This window comes from Anarrhichthys ocellatus, unplaced genomic scaffold (genome assembly GCF_004355925.1).
Source record: "Anarrhichthys ocellatus isolate YVR2014 unplaced genomic scaffold, GSC_Weel_1.0 scaffold7, whole genome shotgun sequence".
In the NCBI taxonomy this organism is placed as follows: Eukaryota; Metazoa; Chordata; class Actinopteri; order Perciformes; family Anarhichadidae; genus Anarrhichthys; species Anarrhichthys ocellatus.
In genome coordinates this window covers 306509-324840 of record NW_022280037.1, presented here as the reverse complement: position 1 = coordinate 324840, position 18332 = coordinate 306509, and the positions used below count along the sequence as shown (strand labels likewise).

Genomic DNA, 18332 nt, shown 5'->3' with positions numbered 1-18332 from the left:
AAAAATACTTTCCAAACCCCCTTCTCCTTATTAAAAGTAGCAGTGCCACAATGTAAAAACTCCATTACAAGTGCAGAAGTAGTAAAATTTACTTAAAGTAGTGCCGTTTCTCATTATGCAGCAGAATGTCTCCTGTAGTATTACATTCATTTTTGTAATATTTTCAGATTATTATAACTGATGGATGCAGCTGGTCCAGGAGGAGCTATTATTTTTTAGCCTACTTTATATATGCCTTCTTGTGTTTGTTTAATCTATACAGCAATGCGTCTTATCTGATAAGTTTGTATCTCAAAAGTATAAGGTGGAATGGAGAAGTAAAAATATGGCAGTACTGATGAACAGAACATGTACATGAGGAAAATGTTGCCATCAGCACACAGGATCAAAACTGTCCAGAATTCAGTATGATTGAATTTAATACATTTACATAACAAATCATCTGAGCATTTTTGTATGTTATGAAACATATCAGCAACATTTATCAAACTGCAGAGTTAAAACACAGATGAAGCACTTTGACGGTATTTACATCTTAATAATGAGCACCGGCAGAGCAGCTACTTATTCAACGACACCAGGCAGTTCGGGCTGCATGGTGATCGCTCTCCTTTCTCTTCTTGGCTCTGCAGTAATCCAGTGTTACAGGAGTTTCCAAGGTTCACAGTTCCCCATGAGATTGTATCTAAAAGGCCACTTCAAAATAAGTTTGGTGCAGAAACAAAGTAATCTTATTTGGAATCTCAGTTTCTACCATATCAATATAAAGGCATGTACTCTTCAAAAACAAACAAAACAAAATCCCAGCATCCATTTTCACAGGCTTCGCCTGTTTAGTTTGTGTACATTTATTGTAAGTCTGTATGTCTTTCTGTCGCCCAATCAGGGCTATTCCTGGTACTGCCTCTCTGTGGCAGTGAAGAAATCCTCCAGAACGCTCCTCAGGTACTCGAAGGTGGGCCTGTCCTCTGGGTTTTCCCTCCAGCACAGACTCATGACATCATGAAGTCCATCTGAACAGTTTTCCGGCTTCGGCATTCTGTAGCCCCGCTCCAGGTTCTGGATTACCTCTGGGTTGGACATACCTGAACAACAGGGGAAATGTAGGAGATTATGGATATGCTGCTGTTTTCAGCAGTTATATAATCTATGCTAGAATTGTAATTTGATGATTTTATTAAATGATACTGTGATGGACAGGTACGAGTACAGTGCATGAGTATTTACCAGGGTAAGGTATGCGTCCATATGTCACTATTTCTGTCAGGAGGATCCCAAATGACCACACATCCGATTTTATGGAGAAGGTGCCAAAGTTTATAGCCTCTGGGGCGGTCCATTTGATGGGGAACTTTGCACCTAACACACGAAGAAACTTTATTTTTCAAAACAAGCATGAACACCTTGTGATTACATTTAAAGTGATTACTTCCCATATCAAATGCACTCAAACTAAAGTCTTATAATAAAACAAATAATACTTAAAAGACACATTATATAGCCTGAAAATGAGGTTCAATGGGCTCAAAAGAAGATGTGAAGTAAGGGATTTCAACAAGGTCTCGTTACCCTCTCTTGCTGTGTATTCATTGTCCTCGATCAGCCTTGCCAGTCCAAAGTCAGCAATCTTACAGATGAGTTCATTAGACACCAGAATATTGGCTGCTCTCAGGTCTCGATGAATGTAATTTTTCTTCTCGATATACGCCATGCCATCAGCCACCTGCAGGGGGCAGCACATCATTAGACAAGCCCTATGACCGCGTGTTCAGCGTGAAGGGACCTGTGTATGTTTTCATATTGTGCAATATTCATGTGTGTTGGACAGTTGAACTGGTTTGGTGAACTCCCAAACCAGGGAGTTTACCCCATGTCAGTTCCTTTCCTTACACCCTTTACCTCCGTACTCCACCCAGCCTGCTCTACTTCCTGATATGAAAATCTGCAGTCCTGCCTTTACCTCAGCCTACTGCAGACTGGCTGATTATTCCAGTGACTGTGGGTTTCTGACTCAAACAAATACTACATGAGTCATTTCTACATTGGCAGACCTCAGAGGGAATTTGATACTTCACTTAATGCAATAAGCATTTGGTGTGTGAGGGATGTAAAGATTTCTACAGAACTCACAACCCACAGTTGATACGCATCTGTGTCTTTTATGTCTGCGTGTGTGTTTTTGTTTGTTTATATATCTAACTCTCTACGTTTTTCTGGGTCAGCGGTGTATATTTCAGACACAAGAATCTATCACATAGGTGGGAATGGCCCCTGGGGGTCTTGTCAGAAACGTGAGACGTAGGCCTACGTATGTCTGAGTATTTCATAAACGTCGACTGTCGTCATGACTCCACTCTCAGGAAACTCAACGCCTCTTTACTCCGTTTGATTGTGGTATGACTCAATCTGAAAATTTAAAGCATTACTTTGCATTCATTGAATTAGATATAGCTTTACTCTGCTATAAGTAAAGTACATTTGAGTAAAACCACAAGCGCCAATGATTACACACATTTGTTTTTTGCAGGGATAAGGATGTGGACAGTGTCCAAGGTCATCAATCACTTGATGACGTTCGAGTTACTTGCTTAGCGCTTTAACCGCAAACGCTATCTGTGCATGATGATTCGCTTGAAAGAATCTTTCGGTAAAACATGTTCACCACAAAGCTCTGTGTAAACCCCTACCACTCTGCGCCAAGCTCTGAGGCGTGAGAGAAATTGCCTACTCCGGCTGAAGACTCTCTTGTCTTGTTAGACTTTGATATTTCAGTCTGTCTTCCTGTAGTTGTATTTTCCATTCTCACACCCACAATACATGTAGGCCGAAGTCAAAGTTCCTTTCCTGGCATGTAACATTTCGAGAGGAAGATGTGGGCACGATAATGCTTATAGAGCTAGATAAGACGACTGATATTCTCATATCTTTAGATAGTTAGCTTAGCAAAAAGATTGGAAACAGGGGGGAAAAGCCGAGGGTAAAAATAAACCGACAAGCAATTGAAGCTCACTAAACTACCCAGGTATTATATGTTAAGTAGTGAGCTTTAGGTGGTAGGTGGAATTTGCTACCTTTCTCCCTGTATCCAGTCTTTGTGCTAAGCTAAGCTAACTGTCACCTAACTCCCTAACAACTAACTCAAGCAAGAAAAAGTGTATTTCCCAAAATGTTGAACTACCCCTTTAACTTGCAGTCCAAACATCTGGCTTGACTGACAAGATGTCAGGCCTTTGTCAGGCTTTATATTCACAACATTAACTTTCATATGGGTGACAGTTCACAATGGTTGTCACTTCGGCAGAGCTGTGACGGAGCATCTTACTGTATGTTGATGAAAGAGAAATTACAAATTGAGAGAAATTTTGCAGAAAATCCGCATAATGTACATTCAGTATCTGGTTTTGTCACCATGCCCTCATTTTTATGAGTTGAACTGAGTCGGCACCGTGAGTAGATAATCGTGTGACAGAATTTTATGGGGTGAATTTGTCTCCTATTCAGGCTGTTTGATCGTAACACAGTTTTATTTGCGTCAACATGTCTAAACCGAAGTGCATCACAATACACATGCACCTCTGCTCATACACTCGTCCAGCTCTGTCGTTATTGCAAGATCAGTGTTGTGTGTAAGCCTCGTCACAACAATGGCCAGTTTTACGTCTATGAGGATCACGCTGAGAGAATAGGAAGGGATGAAAGGGAATCTGGTAAATGGAGTATGGAGATAAGAGCACACAAACATTGATAGTAAAAAAAAAGAGATGTCTTGCCTGAGCCGCCATGTCTATCAGAGTGTTCATGGGCACACTGCCTCCCTCCGTTGTTTTCAGGTAATCCACCAGGCTACCTGTAAAAACAACATTCAACATTTTGCTGAACAATATGAATTTTTATTACAAATCATGCCACAACAGGTAGTTGACTCTAGCAACCTATTTCTGCAAATTATGAACTATCACCACCAGTATATCCTTGATATTACAAATGTGTATGCCTGTTTATTGTACTGTATTTGAAGGCGCTATGTACATATGATTAAGCAACAAGTTTTAATATTAATTGGAAAACAAAAGTTAAGTCATGCTTTGTCCAGAAGACTGATGATATTTTCCTTGGGTCCAAAAAACATCATGATTCCCCACAGACACAAATAGACAGTTGGACCAGAAATAGCACTTCAAATCGGGGAACATAACATTGTGAGGAAGTAGACGGGGCATCTGTCAAGTTGATACATAGCTTCTGACAGCAGACTTTGTGTTGAGTTTGATTAGCAGAGAACAATACCTCTGCACGCCAGCCAACCAAGTCAAACCAAAGGAAATAAGAGGAATGACTGTGCCAGGAAAGAGGAGGCCTTTGCTCTTCTGCTTAAGTCCGGAAGACATGCTTTTGAAGTCTGAGAGCCAGAGGAATGCTCTTTGTCAAGGTCACAAAGGGAAGTTGGGATGACACGCCTGTTATTTTCCATCTTTGTTGCCTCCGATAATAATAAAAAAATAAAGGACAAACTGAAAAGACGGGCACTCCGAGCCCTCCTTTTCTCTTGACAACAGAGGCGACAATTGTGTCCTGTCCACACGTGGACAGCGGACAAAGAGGCAGCCTCATGTAGAGCCACTGCTGGTGGTTTACAGGCCACTCACACAAGACCATACAAAGGCACTCCATTCAATACAACTGTAAGGCTGTTGCTTTGCTTGTGACGGCATCTCTCTATGCATTTTGTTATTGTTCCTCCCAGGGAAAAATAATTACAAACACTTTCGAGGTCAAAGTGAAACAGATGGTGGATCACTTCTATATGTATGCAGCATGTGGGCATAATAAACTATTGCAGGGCAGAAAGCGTGTAGTATGGAAAGTTGTTTGCAGCTGTTACCATGACCCCATTGTATTACTTGTGTTTGTGAGTCGCAGTACTTTCACACGTAGTTTGCTTTGTAAGAAGGCAGGGAAAGATCCAGTGGCATGATGCTGAACAAACAAAGTTTGTTAAGGTTACAGTGTTGGAATATTTGTGTACATGCGTGCATGTGCTTGTGAGTGTCTGTGGATGCACGTAATACAGACTCTGGGAAGTAGCCAAGTATCATCAAGGGGTCTGGGTGAACAATAAGCTGGTGAATCACCCTCTCCTTGACACCCCCTTGACTCAGACTCAGCCAGGGGAGACTTCCCCTCAGTGAGTAAACACCAGTAACCTGCCTGGAGGGGGGCCCGGAAAAGAAGTGAAAGTTCATGTTTGCTTTGAAACATTTCAGCAAAGAGCGGCAAAAATAGGAGCGTCGTGAGGAGAAGCTGAAAATAGCCTATCAGAGGGGCAGACCACTTCAGCAGAGCGGCATGCTTTGGGAGGCAAGGCTCATGACTTTGCTCCCTTATTTAGGTTTGCTCTCACTGCTGCATTCATGTCCAATCGCGGTTGATGATCGTGCGCTATCAAACACAAATATACATTCAACAGAGTCGCTGAAGTGGAGCACACGTATGAAAACATGATGACTTGTGAAAGGGTTGAAACACATAGGGCAGCCCATGTCTTTGGTTCGAGGATGTGCTCTAGCAACCGTAGTCCGATACCAGATCAACATGTTTGGTCCTGAACGTCTACTATTCACCACTGTCTATAAAATACTTTCTGTGTCTTTGCTCGAGGCGCCGACCTTACCTTGATGACACCGCCTTTAGTTAGTTAGATTATGGAAATAATCGTTTCAGGCAGGTTTAGACATATTCCAGATGACTAAACGGAACTGAGAGGAGTTGGTATGATGACAGAAGGATTTCTTTTTAATTTAGCTTCAAATGAGCATTCATTTCACAAAATTACCCTGGGACCAAGTTTTCAGTGATATTTGGAATTCCCTCATGACAGTTGACGTTATTAGCAAAATGCCTTAGGCTGTGACACGTATACAGTATTTCCACCCACCATTTTCCATGTACTCCGTGACAATAAAGATTGGCTCCTGGGTAACAACGGCGAAGAGGCGGACGAGGCGTGGATGCTGCAAGTTCTTCATCATGTTGGCCTCTGCCAGGAAGGCTTCCACCGACATTGTTCCCATCTTCAGGTTCTTAATTGCCACAGTCCTTTCATTGTTGTAGACACCTGAACATATACATTTAGTCATCAGCAGGATATTGAAAGACATGGATCAAGAAAAGAGACTTAGAGTCTACAGCTATGCCAGCAGCTCTGTGAGGCTGGACAAACGGTGCTAACGTCCTGATGTTAAGCAGGTATAAGGTTTACCATGATCACCATTTTAGTTTAGGCCATCAGCGTGCTAACTTTTGCTAATTACCACTAAAAGTACTGCAGGGGCTGATTGTAATGTCATTAGTTTTGCAAGAATTTGTTCATCAAGCAAAGTATTGAGTGGTTGGAATTTTTATTTGATGATGGGGCTAGACTAAGAGTCAGAGGATGCCTTAAGGTATTGGGATTCATCTTCTTGGGACCATGAATATTTGTGTTAATCCACCCAATAGTTGTTGAGCAATTTCACTTCAAAACAAAAATGTCCACCTCACGATGTGCTTGAACAAAAGTTAGGAGATAACCAAAGTCAGGCTGTTAGCACTGCAGGAAAAAACCTTGTCAGCATGAATGACTACACTGTGTAGTCTTGGTTTAAAAGTAAACCAAGAATGCTTTCATCTCAGCTTGTAGGGTTCATAAACACAGTGGTTATGTCATGACTTGTGATTAAGTGCTAAACAGACAACAGCTCCACATGACTCTCGCGCAAACAGGATCTCATTCTAGATCTGGTTCACTAACACACATGCCAATCAAACCCGCAGCCAACCAGTTCCATCTTCAGTCATGTAACACGGTGAGCATCTCTCACCGTGCATGAAGCGTAGCAATAGGAACAGATTGCATTCACCATTCAAAACATTCCTCCGTATTTTCATGATAATTAACAAGAATAAACACCTCATAGCAAGCGACAGTGTCATTACTCAATCATGCCCTTGAACCAGTGTTTGGATGAGGATAGAAAAACAAATACAATGCCAGACGCCATGCAGGAAGATACTGTAAATAGAAAGTGGCTGTGAAATAAGGAAACGTTGCATGGTTGGCAATGTTTATCTCTTGTACAGTAGTTGTTTGGCATGTGGAATTGCGCTGGCAAATGCGGATGGAAAATAGAAGGGAAGTACCCGTCCAATTGAATAACAAGGGGGTTGTGTCACAGGTTATTTCAACTGATATCCTCGGGATCAAAACATGTTGCCTTCTTGTTCAGAGATCATTCCTCCAATCCGTGAGCTCTTTGGAAATTCATATTTATGTAGTTTGAGTGATGTTGCATATAACGGGGATAAAACCTCAAATCATTCTCCAGTTATACCAGCTCATACAAGCCTACAATTATGACTGTGTTGAGGAAACTGTTCTGCACATGCTGCAGAAAAACCCTGGCTGAAATCTTTAGCAGCCCCACAGCTCCATTGAGCAACTGGGCTTTGTACATGTGACGTGTCGGTGAAAAATGACGCAAACTCCTGTGCACAAAATGGAAAAATAACACTTAAATGATTGAACTGAAAGTCAATCACGTCCCCACATTGTCCTCCCTGGCACTTACCCATCCAGACTTCTCCAAACTGTCCTGCTCCGAGCCTGCGCTCCAGCTTCAAGGACTCGCGGGGAATCTCCCACTCATCCTGCCACCAGGGCTTCTGCGGTGCCCTCGACTGACACGGCTTCATCAGCTTTGTGCACAACCCGTCGGCTTCGCCTGGACGACAGAGAGAAAGAGAGAGGACACAGGTTAAATATTGTTCCGATGAAGACCCGACAGTGATCTCGATTAGTCCTCTCAACGGGCTGCACGCACGTGAGTGATGCTGGACGAGCTCCTTCAGCGAGATGAAGGAGATCTTGGCTGTGATGTAGAAGCCGCCGATGTCCATGTTGCGAATTCTGTAGTGCTTGACTCCTTCCCCAGTGTTGTGGTCCAAGTCCCTGATTGACAGGGAGAATGACCCTGGAACAAATAGGAAGCATGTGAGATTATTTCGCCTGATATATCTGAAAATCACAAAGCAAGTTAGCTTTAAACTTCGGTTTGGAGGGCTTATGTGTCACATTTTGATATATTCAGTTATTGGTGTAAATGGGTATCTATGTAGGGCACATCTTGGCATTCCAGTGTTTTTGCCGCATTTCCAACACAAATAGTGGAATGAGAGAGAAAAGCAAAACGAATTGAACAGAAGCAAGTTAGAAAGCAGGAAGGGTGTTTCTGGGATATGGGTAGTATTTTATAAACACTGCCATTAATAACAAGACTGAGTAACACAGAGGATGTCATTTTGTGCATTGTCTCACTTGTAAAACAATTATATTGATATCATTTTGGCTGCATATGAGTCAATGCCATGATGAGAAAAAGGTTCACCTTGGGTTGTCTCGCTCTCTCGAATCAGGAAGGAGCCCAGCGTGTTCCCAGGAGAGAGGAGGAGCCTCATGGCTTCGTTTCTAGAAATGTTCTTAAAGAACCACCTGCAGCACAAAACACACAATATGCTTCACACTTTGAGCTAACCACTTCCCACTCCCCCGGGGACACAGCATGCACGGTACGAGACTTTGAAGGCTGAGTGACATGGCGTTGAGAGCAGTATCATTATGTTTCCTGTGTGACGTACGGTTCAGTCTCCACCGTGGTCATTGCAACAAAGTTGTGCGGGATGTGGCCCCGCTGGCCTGTGGTGAGAGACTCAGCCAAATACCATTCCGGATCGTCCCTGGATGTCAAAAGAGACAAGAAACAGCAATGAGGGAGCTTACGCATAGACTTTTTTGGGATGAATAAGTACACCTTCAGAATGCATGATCACTGCATGGAATGAACCGCAGATGTCTTGTCTTACAAATCAGCAGAAGGCCCAGAACAGATGCTCACTACAAGTAAAATACAATATTCACCACATTATATATAGCTTTGACATTCATCGGAGGGAAAGTTCTCCCTGAAATCAAAATGATCATATTTTCAAAGTAATCTTCCAGGCAAAAGGTGTATTAAAAAAAAGTCATGTTTTATCAAGTGTTTGATTACAAAGTTTGTAAATTGTGTCTGCCTACATTATGGTCTAATTCCAGGTATATACAATTCATTTATTTTAATATATTTAGGATTGTTTGGCCCAAAAAACGGACACATTTAATCTACAAGATAGAAAACATGTTATATGTGTCATCTTAAATTTCCAGACATATTACTGAGGTTATGACCTTTTTGGCCTCAATGGTAGGTATATATGCTCTACATAGGTTTACTCTTTTCAATCCATGATGTTTTTGAGATTTTTGCCTTTATCAAATAGTGAACAGCAGAGAGAGACAGGAAATATCCCCGGTCAGAAAGTTGAATACATGACACGTGCCTTCTGCATTATGAACTATGGGCTGAAAAACTGTTAGAAGTCTTTCCATTAAGCTCTAAACCGATTACATGTCAATCAGCAACTTACTTGTTGATGATCTTGAGCTTGTCTCCCTTCTCAAAGCCCAGGTCACCATCATGGTTGGGTTCATAACTGTATATGGCCACCACAAGGTTGTCTGCAAGAGGAATATCGTACGTTTTTGTCAAACAAAAAATACTTTATATATATAGAGGATAGTAATTACTCACAAATGTATCTGTTATAATAAATAAAAGCTGTGTTGTTGTGTGCTGGGTGTTTGAATCCCCTTGATTCTGATATTTTGACAAATGGCTGCCTCTAAAGGCTCAATGTCAATGAATGGAGATAGTGGTACATTTCTGTACATATACAATGTGTATGTATATATATATACCACATATCATTGTGGCTAAATTGGCTTTCTGATAGTTAGAAGTGTAATTTAATCCATAAATATATCATACAATGAGGTAAACAATTCAAATTGTTGTGGAAAAAAATGAAAAAAGAAGATTACCCAGTAAGAAAAAAAAGCATATAATGTATTTACAATATATTTAAATATAATTCACATATGTATTCAATCCCACTATAACACACACACTTAGTATTTACTTGTAATATATGTTTACTTCATTAACCTAACACTGCCATTCTGTTTTTTCCCACATTTTGCTACCTCTTTACTTTACTAAGATACTGAAACACACAGAAAGACAGACTGTATCTTGTTACCTGGTAATGGAGATGTAGGAGGTGAATGCTGTGATGGGTATGGAATCAGCTGGTCTGTGTACTGGTGAGGGAACAGCAAGATTAGACTCGCAACTTAAGATGAGCTTTCCAAAGAACAATAGAGGATTCATGCGGTGAAACAAGGCACTATCTCATGTCACATTCACAGTAAAATGTCATCGGTAACAGTTTTGTTTTTTCTCCCAGACAAAATGTCTCGAGCTATTGTGGTACACGCAGGTGGCTTTCTCCTTTATTTCTAATCTAATGGGACATCTAACTCACATGGAGGAAACGAACCACTGAGGGAATAATTACTCCCCCATTTAATCACACGCACAAAAGAGAACTTCCCTCGCGAGTTATAAAACGTTGCTGGACTCAAACATGCAATAATACATTTTTTTTTTTATTTTCTCCGGGTAACGGTTACATAATTTACACAGCATGAAATGAATTGTGGGAGCACATGTGTTCACACCTTCTCGCTTGTACTGCAGTAAACTTATGTGGATGACCTCCAAGTGGTCAATCACATTGAACCACGCTGTAACAAAAAACCCATTCATGCGAAGCTCACTCAAACACAGACACTCATTCACTCATACCTTACAATGTGCGATGCACTGACACAAGCCTGGGCCACATGCGAAACGTACATGGACACTTACTGGATTGCATGACTGGGGAGGTATGGGACAGTTGCATTGTTCACAGACTTCATCCAGGTTCTCCATCCAGTCTCCCTCCGAATAGTCCGAACTGCAGTTACATCCCATCTTTTCTGCAATTTGAGAGATTAAGACGGGCATCAACATGTTCCTAAGATAATGATTCGGCCTACTCATATTTGAATGGAAATAAATTCTCTAATGGCGGTATTTTGTTCTGTTTATCAACAGTTTTCAGGCATCATGCTCTGCATTTGGAATTGCAGACATCAAATACTGTTTGGAAAACAACAACAACAAAAAAACAGAAAAAAAACAACTAAAATTGTGGATGAAACTACCAGAAGACACAAATGTTTTCGCTTCTTTCACTGCCTTAATCGGATGTGACCGAGGGCCTCGCCTCAAAATGGAGGCTCAGCGGTGAATCAGGCTGGAAACTAAAAGCTTAACACTTTTAAAATGTTCCATTTTAGGCACTAAATTGACACCACATAGGAACCTGCACACACCAGTACTGAAATCACACCCAGAGCTGTGTGACGCAGCTACATTGTTACTATCACCTACAGCATTGCAAATCGCAGGCGTTACATGTTCCAGTTCTACTTCAGACTTGAATAGTAGGCTTTATAAAATTCTAAAAACACTAATCTTGTATAATCCAACAACACGTGTGCTGTGTTGTGTTTTACACTGGTGCATTGCACAAATGGGCTTTCTCAAGCTCACTTGGCTCCCTTTGGGCCACTCTAAGAGCAGGGTCAGTGGGCTAATCGCAGCAGCCGCTTGTCCCAAAGGCTCAGAGCTGTGAGAAAAATCTGGAGAGGCCTGACCCAGCAATAACAATAACAATCCATCACTGTACTGAGACCCCGAGGAACGAAATCACTGTAATCCACCAGGGTATGAAGAGGTTTTAAAAAAAAAATCTATTATCAGTACTGCTACGCCTACTGGCCAGCACTCAGGGAGTCACACAAACAAAGTCAGCATTTTCCATTGAGGGGCTACCCTCTTCTCTCTATGATCTGCAGCTGATGGCCTTTTCCAAACAAATACTGATGACTGTTATTGTTTGCAAAGTATTATGGGTATGTCGATGACCGAAGACATTCTGGCTTTGTCAGTGAGGCTTGTGGGCTAATAAACTGCACTTTTTCAGCAAAAATGGGGAAACGCCATAAGAAGCTAAATTTACACATTAAAAAAAATATTTATTTATATGGATTTTCTTTGCGTTGAACCTTTTTCGGTCCAATTTTGACATCTCACACTCAAATTAGTTTTTTTGCTTCACGTATGATCATCATCACCTATACCTTATCTCTCATAAAGTTACAGCTGAATTTAAAAACACATACATACCTGAAGTTTATATTTGATTTTTTTAAATGTATTAATAAGATACAGATGCATATTTTTATTACAATGAGAAAGAAACTTATTGCTGTTATGTGGTCTTTTTTGTAAAACAGATTTTTATCAACAGAGAAAATGAACACCAGCATGTGAATATGTTTTGCAATTTGCCTTTATGTTAAAATCATGAAACAACAAAATATGGATTTTAGCTCATTCTGATTGTGGACATTATTCTTCTCTATACATCAATTTTCATATATTGTATAAAAGTCAATAGATTTTCTCAACTCTAAACAAACCTTCTGATTTATTTAGCATATTCTATATAACACATGATAATTATAGGGAAAGGATTTACCTGAGTCAGAGTCTTTTCATCCTTTATATTCTAAACATATGTATTGCTGATAGACTCACACGTTTGAAACGTACCTCTTGAAATATGAAATGTCTCTTCAAGCGTCCAATATCAGATTTCCCGAGCCGCCATAGAGATATTCTTTATTGAATAGTTATCTTTTTTGTAAAATAGCTATTTAGCAATAAGTGCTGGAGCCCTGGTGTGAAGATGTCATCGTCCGCTTCTCTTATTATAACTAACTCTTAGCTAGACGTGCTGATGTGTGTCTGTACACGCGCAAACACACACTTAGGAGGAGTGGAGGAGAGCGACTCGCAGAGTTTCCTGTCGTTGAAAGTTTGAGGGTTGCTCTGCAGGCTTGTAACAGGTGCTTCACCTTGCAGCTGTGTGTGAGCAGGGGGAACGTTATGGGCTCCATGGTAGTAAAGGGGTCAGGACAGCACTTCTCCCAGAGATGTTTCCAATACAGTTTAAAAAAAAAAGAAGGCTATGGTAGGGCTGTAAGTGAGGTGTGTATTTATATTTTTGACTTTTGTGCGTAACATCTGTGCGTCAGTGACCTTTAACGTGAGGAGCACAAAGGTTGAGGAGTATTTGATAAGATTTCAGCTTCACACTGATCTTAGCAGTTTTATAATTAATCATCATTTATATCATTTACAGTAATGCCAAACAAATTTTAAATCTGGTGATTTGGGACAGGCGTGTTTCCTCTGTAGAGGTTTCAGGCCTCAGGTTTAATATGAAGACAACAAGGCTATTTCTGTCAATCATACATGTGGTTTCCATCTGTTCTTTTTGTGGTCAGCGGACCATTTAAAAATAGACTTTGACCTTGGTTTTCACAACCAAGTTATGTGAAGTTAATAGATAAAATGAGTCACAAATATCTCACTCACAGAGGAATAACCAAACAAGTGTCAATCAGTGGATGACCCTCCTACACATCATCATTTTAACCAAAAGTTCAAATGAGGCCACATTATGGTCACAGTTAGCCCCGTGAGGCGACATGAATAGTGGTCTCTCAGAATGCTTACAGCCTGCGCTGGTGCGCTTCCTACCTCACAGGCACCTCGCGTCTCTTCTCTTGTGGTGAACGGCTGCTGCTACAGAGCATGCACTGACAGGAAGTCAGTCCAAACATTACAGGAAGTGCACAGACATGTGTGCTTAGAAGACTGCCACAGAGGAGATTAAGTCTCACTTGATGAAACCACCTGAGCTCACGCTTTTTTTCCGTTAAAGCACATAACAAAGAGCGTAAATCTAGGAGGTATAGTTTCACTTTTTTGGGGGGGCTTTTTGATAGTGACGTATGTTTCAGAGTATATTTTACTGAGCTGATTTAAACAACCCAGCATCCATTGTATTATATCTGTCTCTGAGGGGATGATGGAAAGATAAAAGAACCTCACCATCTTTGGAGATCTGCTTTTGGCAGGCCTCGTGAGCCTTTAAGGGTATTCCTAAATGTGGTTGGAAATCAGATTATGTTACGCAATCGAATCAAGATGCTATCAATAAGCAGAAAGTTTTCCAAACCTCCTACCGACCCGCTTTGCGCTTGCAGGTGTTGGCCTCTTTCGTGTGAGCGAGTGCTGCTTCAGTTGTGCTGCTATAATGCTTACTCATGTACACTTCAAAACAGCCTTCAACCAATTCAAACAGTATGCATTTATAAGTTTGTTTCGATTCAAAACAAACACTCCAATACCAGCTTATGCTCATGCGATGACACGTGGTATGATATGGTGGAAAAGTTCAAGTGAAACTATCTGCAGGGCAGAGCTGAGGGGCACGAGAAGCACAAGTCTGCAGAGCTTAACTTTCAAAGCATTCACTGGAGATTCGAGGCCTCAAGGTACAATACCTCGGCCCCTGTGCATTTTCCATATGATATTAATTTCCACTATCAATGTAACAACCAACATTTTAAATTCTAATAAAACTGAATTGAAAGTGACAGAGACAGAGAAAAGTCTCTTTAATATCGTGCTGGATGTGCAAGAAAACATGAGAGTTTTAAGGCATTTGTCTTTATTCTCATTTGTCATATATACATTCATATTACAGTAGCATGATTTAACAATAACGCTTATAGTTTGTTTTTGTTTTTTTACATTTAAAACAGTTAAAACCAATGTCTCATGTTATTAAACAAAAACATCTAATTACTCATTCATACTTGCTGTTACAAATAATATAAAGCTATAAAACAAACCACTTAACTTGCCCTAAATTGCCCGAGCTACAACTTGGTCACTGTCCAGCCATATATAGTTTGTAAACCGTGCTCTGCAGCATCTGGACGCGGTAATGGAAAACAAAATTTCGTGAGGCACAGCCTCCTGGGTGCGCTGCGCTGCTGAGGATATTGAGATATATTTGGTTTGTGAAGAAGAGGCTTCAAAATGCTGGAGTGTGACATCCCACTTCCTTTGAGGATAGCGGGAGGGACAGAGCCCTGATGAAGGCTTCAACAGCTGGAATATGTTGCTCTATCAACGGACTCCATTTACTTTAAAGTGTTGCTGAACATGTTCTTTATCGGACCAGACGTGTTGTACTTTTTCACTCCACAAATAAATGTATTAGTGATGTGAAGGACTTGTCCCCAACCTTTTTTTTGCATTGTGACGTCCTAAAATAAAACAACTTCCATCCCCTCATCACTGGATGTATCCAGTTCAACCAGAGGGTGGGCGAGATGTAACTATTCAATAATTTAAAAAAGGAAAGACTGTGGAAAATCTTTTTTTGTGGTTAATCGCCTCACAACCTCTCAGATAAATCTCGCGACCCTTTGTTTGGGCCCCGACCCCTAGTTTTGGGAACCACTGACTTAAAGTGACCTGCACTGCAACCATGAAGCTCCCTCTACACTGTCTTCTTTTCTGAAGTGAACTTCTTCGTCGATGAATTATTCTTCTGCAAAACAGTACCGCTCTCCCCATAACTGTTTCTCACTTCTTTGGCACAAGTGAAACGTTCTTCACACAACACAAAATCATTGGGTATAAGATATAATGCCGTAACTCCATATCTACCTTTGCATCTAAGTCTAGCCTTCATCCGTCCACTCTGATTAACATGACTGTGCAAAGAACAGTCAACAACAGAGCAGCCTGGGCTCCGTCCAGCAGGAGGGTGTGCCTGTATAACAGTAAGGGCGTGTGCCCTTACAGGTCTTCACACTGAGGCCTCCTCATGCATGTCAAGTCAAGGTGCAAAATCATTTTCGTTTTCACCCAGGGCACCAATAGTCAGCAGTCACTCTATTCACACTATCGACAGCTCCCGAGGAGGAAACAGGCCTGAACAAGGGATTTTTTTTTTAACACAGTGAGAAACGTCTGGAGTTGATGTTCATCTTGGTGAGGCCCAGGTGTTTGAGCGGCATGGACAGAGCGAAGGCGGCCTTCATGGGGATGTCGCATAGCAGGTCCGACTCCTCGCCGCACTCCTCCAGCTCGTACGTGGCATCGTCCAGCATCTCCTTGTGGCGGTCGCACGTCTGCTCCACTTTGAGCCGGTGGATCTCCCCACGCAGACGGATCAGCTGGCGGGCCAGGCGGTTGTCCTGGACCTGCATCTCCCTCTGAGGGGGGAGCAGGGGGGGTGAGAAAGAGCATCAATGAGATACCATAGAAAATATGTGAAAATTTGGATTTGGGATCTTCTCATAGTTTTTTTATCTTCTTATCAAAAGGTGTAAATCACTGGCATGTGGAATATACGGGCTGCAGCCTGAGACTGTGAGAAAACATGCATCATCCTGTTTCACTAATTGTTTGTTTAGGCTGTGAGAACTGCATGAGGTCATGCTCTGCCCTAATTTAAGTCAGGCATTCATGCATGCAGCAGATCACTGACACCTGAGGAGATGACAATGGAGTAGGGAGATAAACATCTATTTCACAAACACGCATAAGGAACTTGAGAAAGAAATGCTTTTGGTTTGACAAAGCTGCAGCAAAATGAGTATCATTGTTTTTCAGTATGATAAATCTTTAGGTAAAATAAAAACGCTCAGGAGACACTCACCAGCTCTTTCCTCAGAAAGTCCAAGGCATCATCGATAGTGTCAAAGCCACAGATGTTGCGCACGACCAGCTCCGAGTTCTCGTTTCTCAGGACTGCGGGCGTGGAGGCGACTTGTCCCTCAGAGCCCGGACTGTCACTTTCCTTCCACGGTCGGCTCTCTACCCGCTCCTGCCACTCCAGGTAGGACGGTCTGCGGGTCTGCAGCTTCAGCTTCTCCGTAAGCGCTTTCACGCTGTCCAGATCGTTGGCGTCGCCCTCGGGGGACTCTTCTCCTAACTCTTTGAAATCCATCGGCGTAGTGATGAAGGAAGTCCTCAGAGAACGGGAATTCACGTGAAGCTCGTTTTCTGGATTGGCAGCGTGGGCGATTGGAGCGCAACAAGCTCCTTACCTCCTTTATAGGCTGATAAGAAGGAGTGACCGCCCATCCCGCAGACAGAGGCCAGGGAGGCTGGATCATTTAAAGGCTTTTTTTTCGGAAGACAGATTTCCACAAACTTCTTTGAGACCTTAAAACAGAGTGTCGCTTTGTCACTTATCGAATGAAAATACAAAATATAGGTAAAACCCTCTAAATTTCAAGAAAATACAGTTATTTTGGAATTTGTAGAGAAGTGTGACAACATGCTGTATCTGTTTTATCATTTTAAATCACAAATGTTGTTGTGCAAAGTAAATAAGGTACTTGATGCGAGTATTAGTGACTTTATATGACTTCACCTGTGGTGGAAGAAGTATATTCATATTAACATTACAATAATGTATAAATGCTCCATTACAAGTAAACGTCCTGCATTGAAAATCTCCCATTGCGATATAGCATGCTTTCCGATCATTCAATAATCAAATGGTCAGATGAAATAACCTCATGTTTAATACTCTTATGTGAAATAAATACTTGACAAATGAAAAGTACTGAGTATTTTCTCCTTTAATTGGGAACTTTAGTGCAAATAATCAGATTTTCTGAAAAAAATGAGAAATATGTTCTTGGTATTATCCACTTAGACGACACATTGTGTATCAGGATGTTTTTGATTTATGATTTCATTATTCCATTGAAAGATGATACATTATCATCTTGAATTATTGCAGGCAAATGGCCACTGCGGGTGTTGTATTATTGTTTAACCCTATATGACAGTACTGTCTTATGTGTAGGAAGCATTTTAATGTTATAGCTGGTTCTGAATACTTTATATTTCTGGGTAGTTTAATTTATTGCAGTGGCTTTTATTCTATAATCGTGCCATGCGTTTTGTATGAAAAATATGCAATCAGCAAAGTAACTGTAGTTAGTCAAATAAATGTTATGGGGTAAAGAGAATATTCCCCTTTGAAATATAATGGAGCCGAAGTATAAAAAAGCATGAAATGGAAATACTCAAAGTCAAGTAGAAGCACCTCAAAATTATATTTAATTAAGTAGGCTGCATTAGTAAATGTATACATTCCACCACTGTATTGCAATACATTTCAGAGGGAAACTTTTTAATGACCTTTTCAAAGGGCTACATTTATTTAAGTGCCTCAGTTAGTTGTTTTGCGGATAAACATGTTACATACAAAACTGATCAACTTTCTAAATGATGCATCTAAAGATGCAAATAAATAAATAACAGTATAAAAAAGAACCTAGTTAAATGTAGAAACACTGAAATGCTGCATGCAGTTTTGCAGAAATACCAATACATTAACATAATATACCGTAAACT

General features: G+C 41.0%; 2 protein-coding genes across 4 annotated transcripts; both read right to left on the bottom strand.

Annotated features, from left to right (window-relative positions):
* Positions 1-15: 15 nt before the first annotated feature.
* Positions 16-12841, bottom strand: lck (LCK proto-oncogene, Src family tyrosine kinase). Of its 3 annotated transcripts, none has more exons than XM_031847479.1 (12): positions 12642-12841; positions 10845-10957; positions 10174-10234; positions 9502-9592; positions 8674-8772; positions 8424-8527; positions 7608-8009; positions 5936-6115; positions 3771-3847; positions 1570-1723; positions 1228-1359; positions 16-1085 (listed from the first exon to the last, which is right to left on the bottom strand). In XM_031847479.1, exons 2-12 carry the CDS (start codon positions 10950-10952, stop codon positions 889-891), a joined length of 1605 nt encoding a protein of 534 aa, XP_031703339.1. In that variant the 5' UTR covers positions 10953-10957; positions 12642-12841; the 3' UTR covers positions 16-888. The 3 variants fall into 3 exon arrangements, with proteins under 3 accessions (XP_031703339.1, XP_031703340.1, XP_031703337.1); XM_031847480.1 differs by lacking the exon at positions 12642-12841 and having other exon boundaries at positions 7608-7760; positions 7860-8009; positions 10845-12630; XM_031847477.1 differs by lacking the exon at positions 12642-12841 and having other exon boundaries at positions 10845-12630.
* Positions 12842-14209: 1368 nt separating this feature from the next.
* Positions 14210-16982, bottom strand: fam167b (family with sequence similarity 167 member B). Its single transcript, XM_031847779.1, has 2 exons — positions 16618-16982; positions 14210-16171 (listed from the first exon to the last, which is right to left on the bottom strand). Exons 1-2 carry the CDS (start codon positions 16906-16908, stop codon positions 15908-15910), a joined length of 555 nt encoding a protein of 184 aa, XP_031703639.1. The 5' UTR covers positions 16909-16982; the 3' UTR covers positions 14210-15907.
* Positions 16983-18332: the final 1350 nt, after the last annotated feature.

Coding starts and splice junctions, on each gene's coding strand:
- lck (XM_031847477.1), bottom strand. CDS start 11,021: ATGAGTAGGCCGAATCATTATCTTAGGAACATGTTGATGCCCGTCTTA. Junction 9,593..10,173: donor TCCTACATCTCCATTACCAG/GTAACAAGATAC, acceptor TTCCTCTTGCAG/ACAACCTTGTGGTGGCCATA. Junction 8,528..8,673: donor ACCACGGTGGAGACTGAACC/GTACGTCACACA, acceptor TTTGTGCTGCAG/GTGGTTCTTTAAGAACATTT.
- fam167b (XM_031847779.1), bottom strand. CDS start 16,908: ATGGATTTCAAAGAGTTAGGAGAAGAGTCCCCCGAGGGCGACGCCAAC. Junction 16,172..16,617: donor ACTTTCTGAGGAAAGAGCTG/GTGAGTGTCTCC, acceptor CTCCCCCCTCAG/AGGGAGATGCAGGTCCAGGA.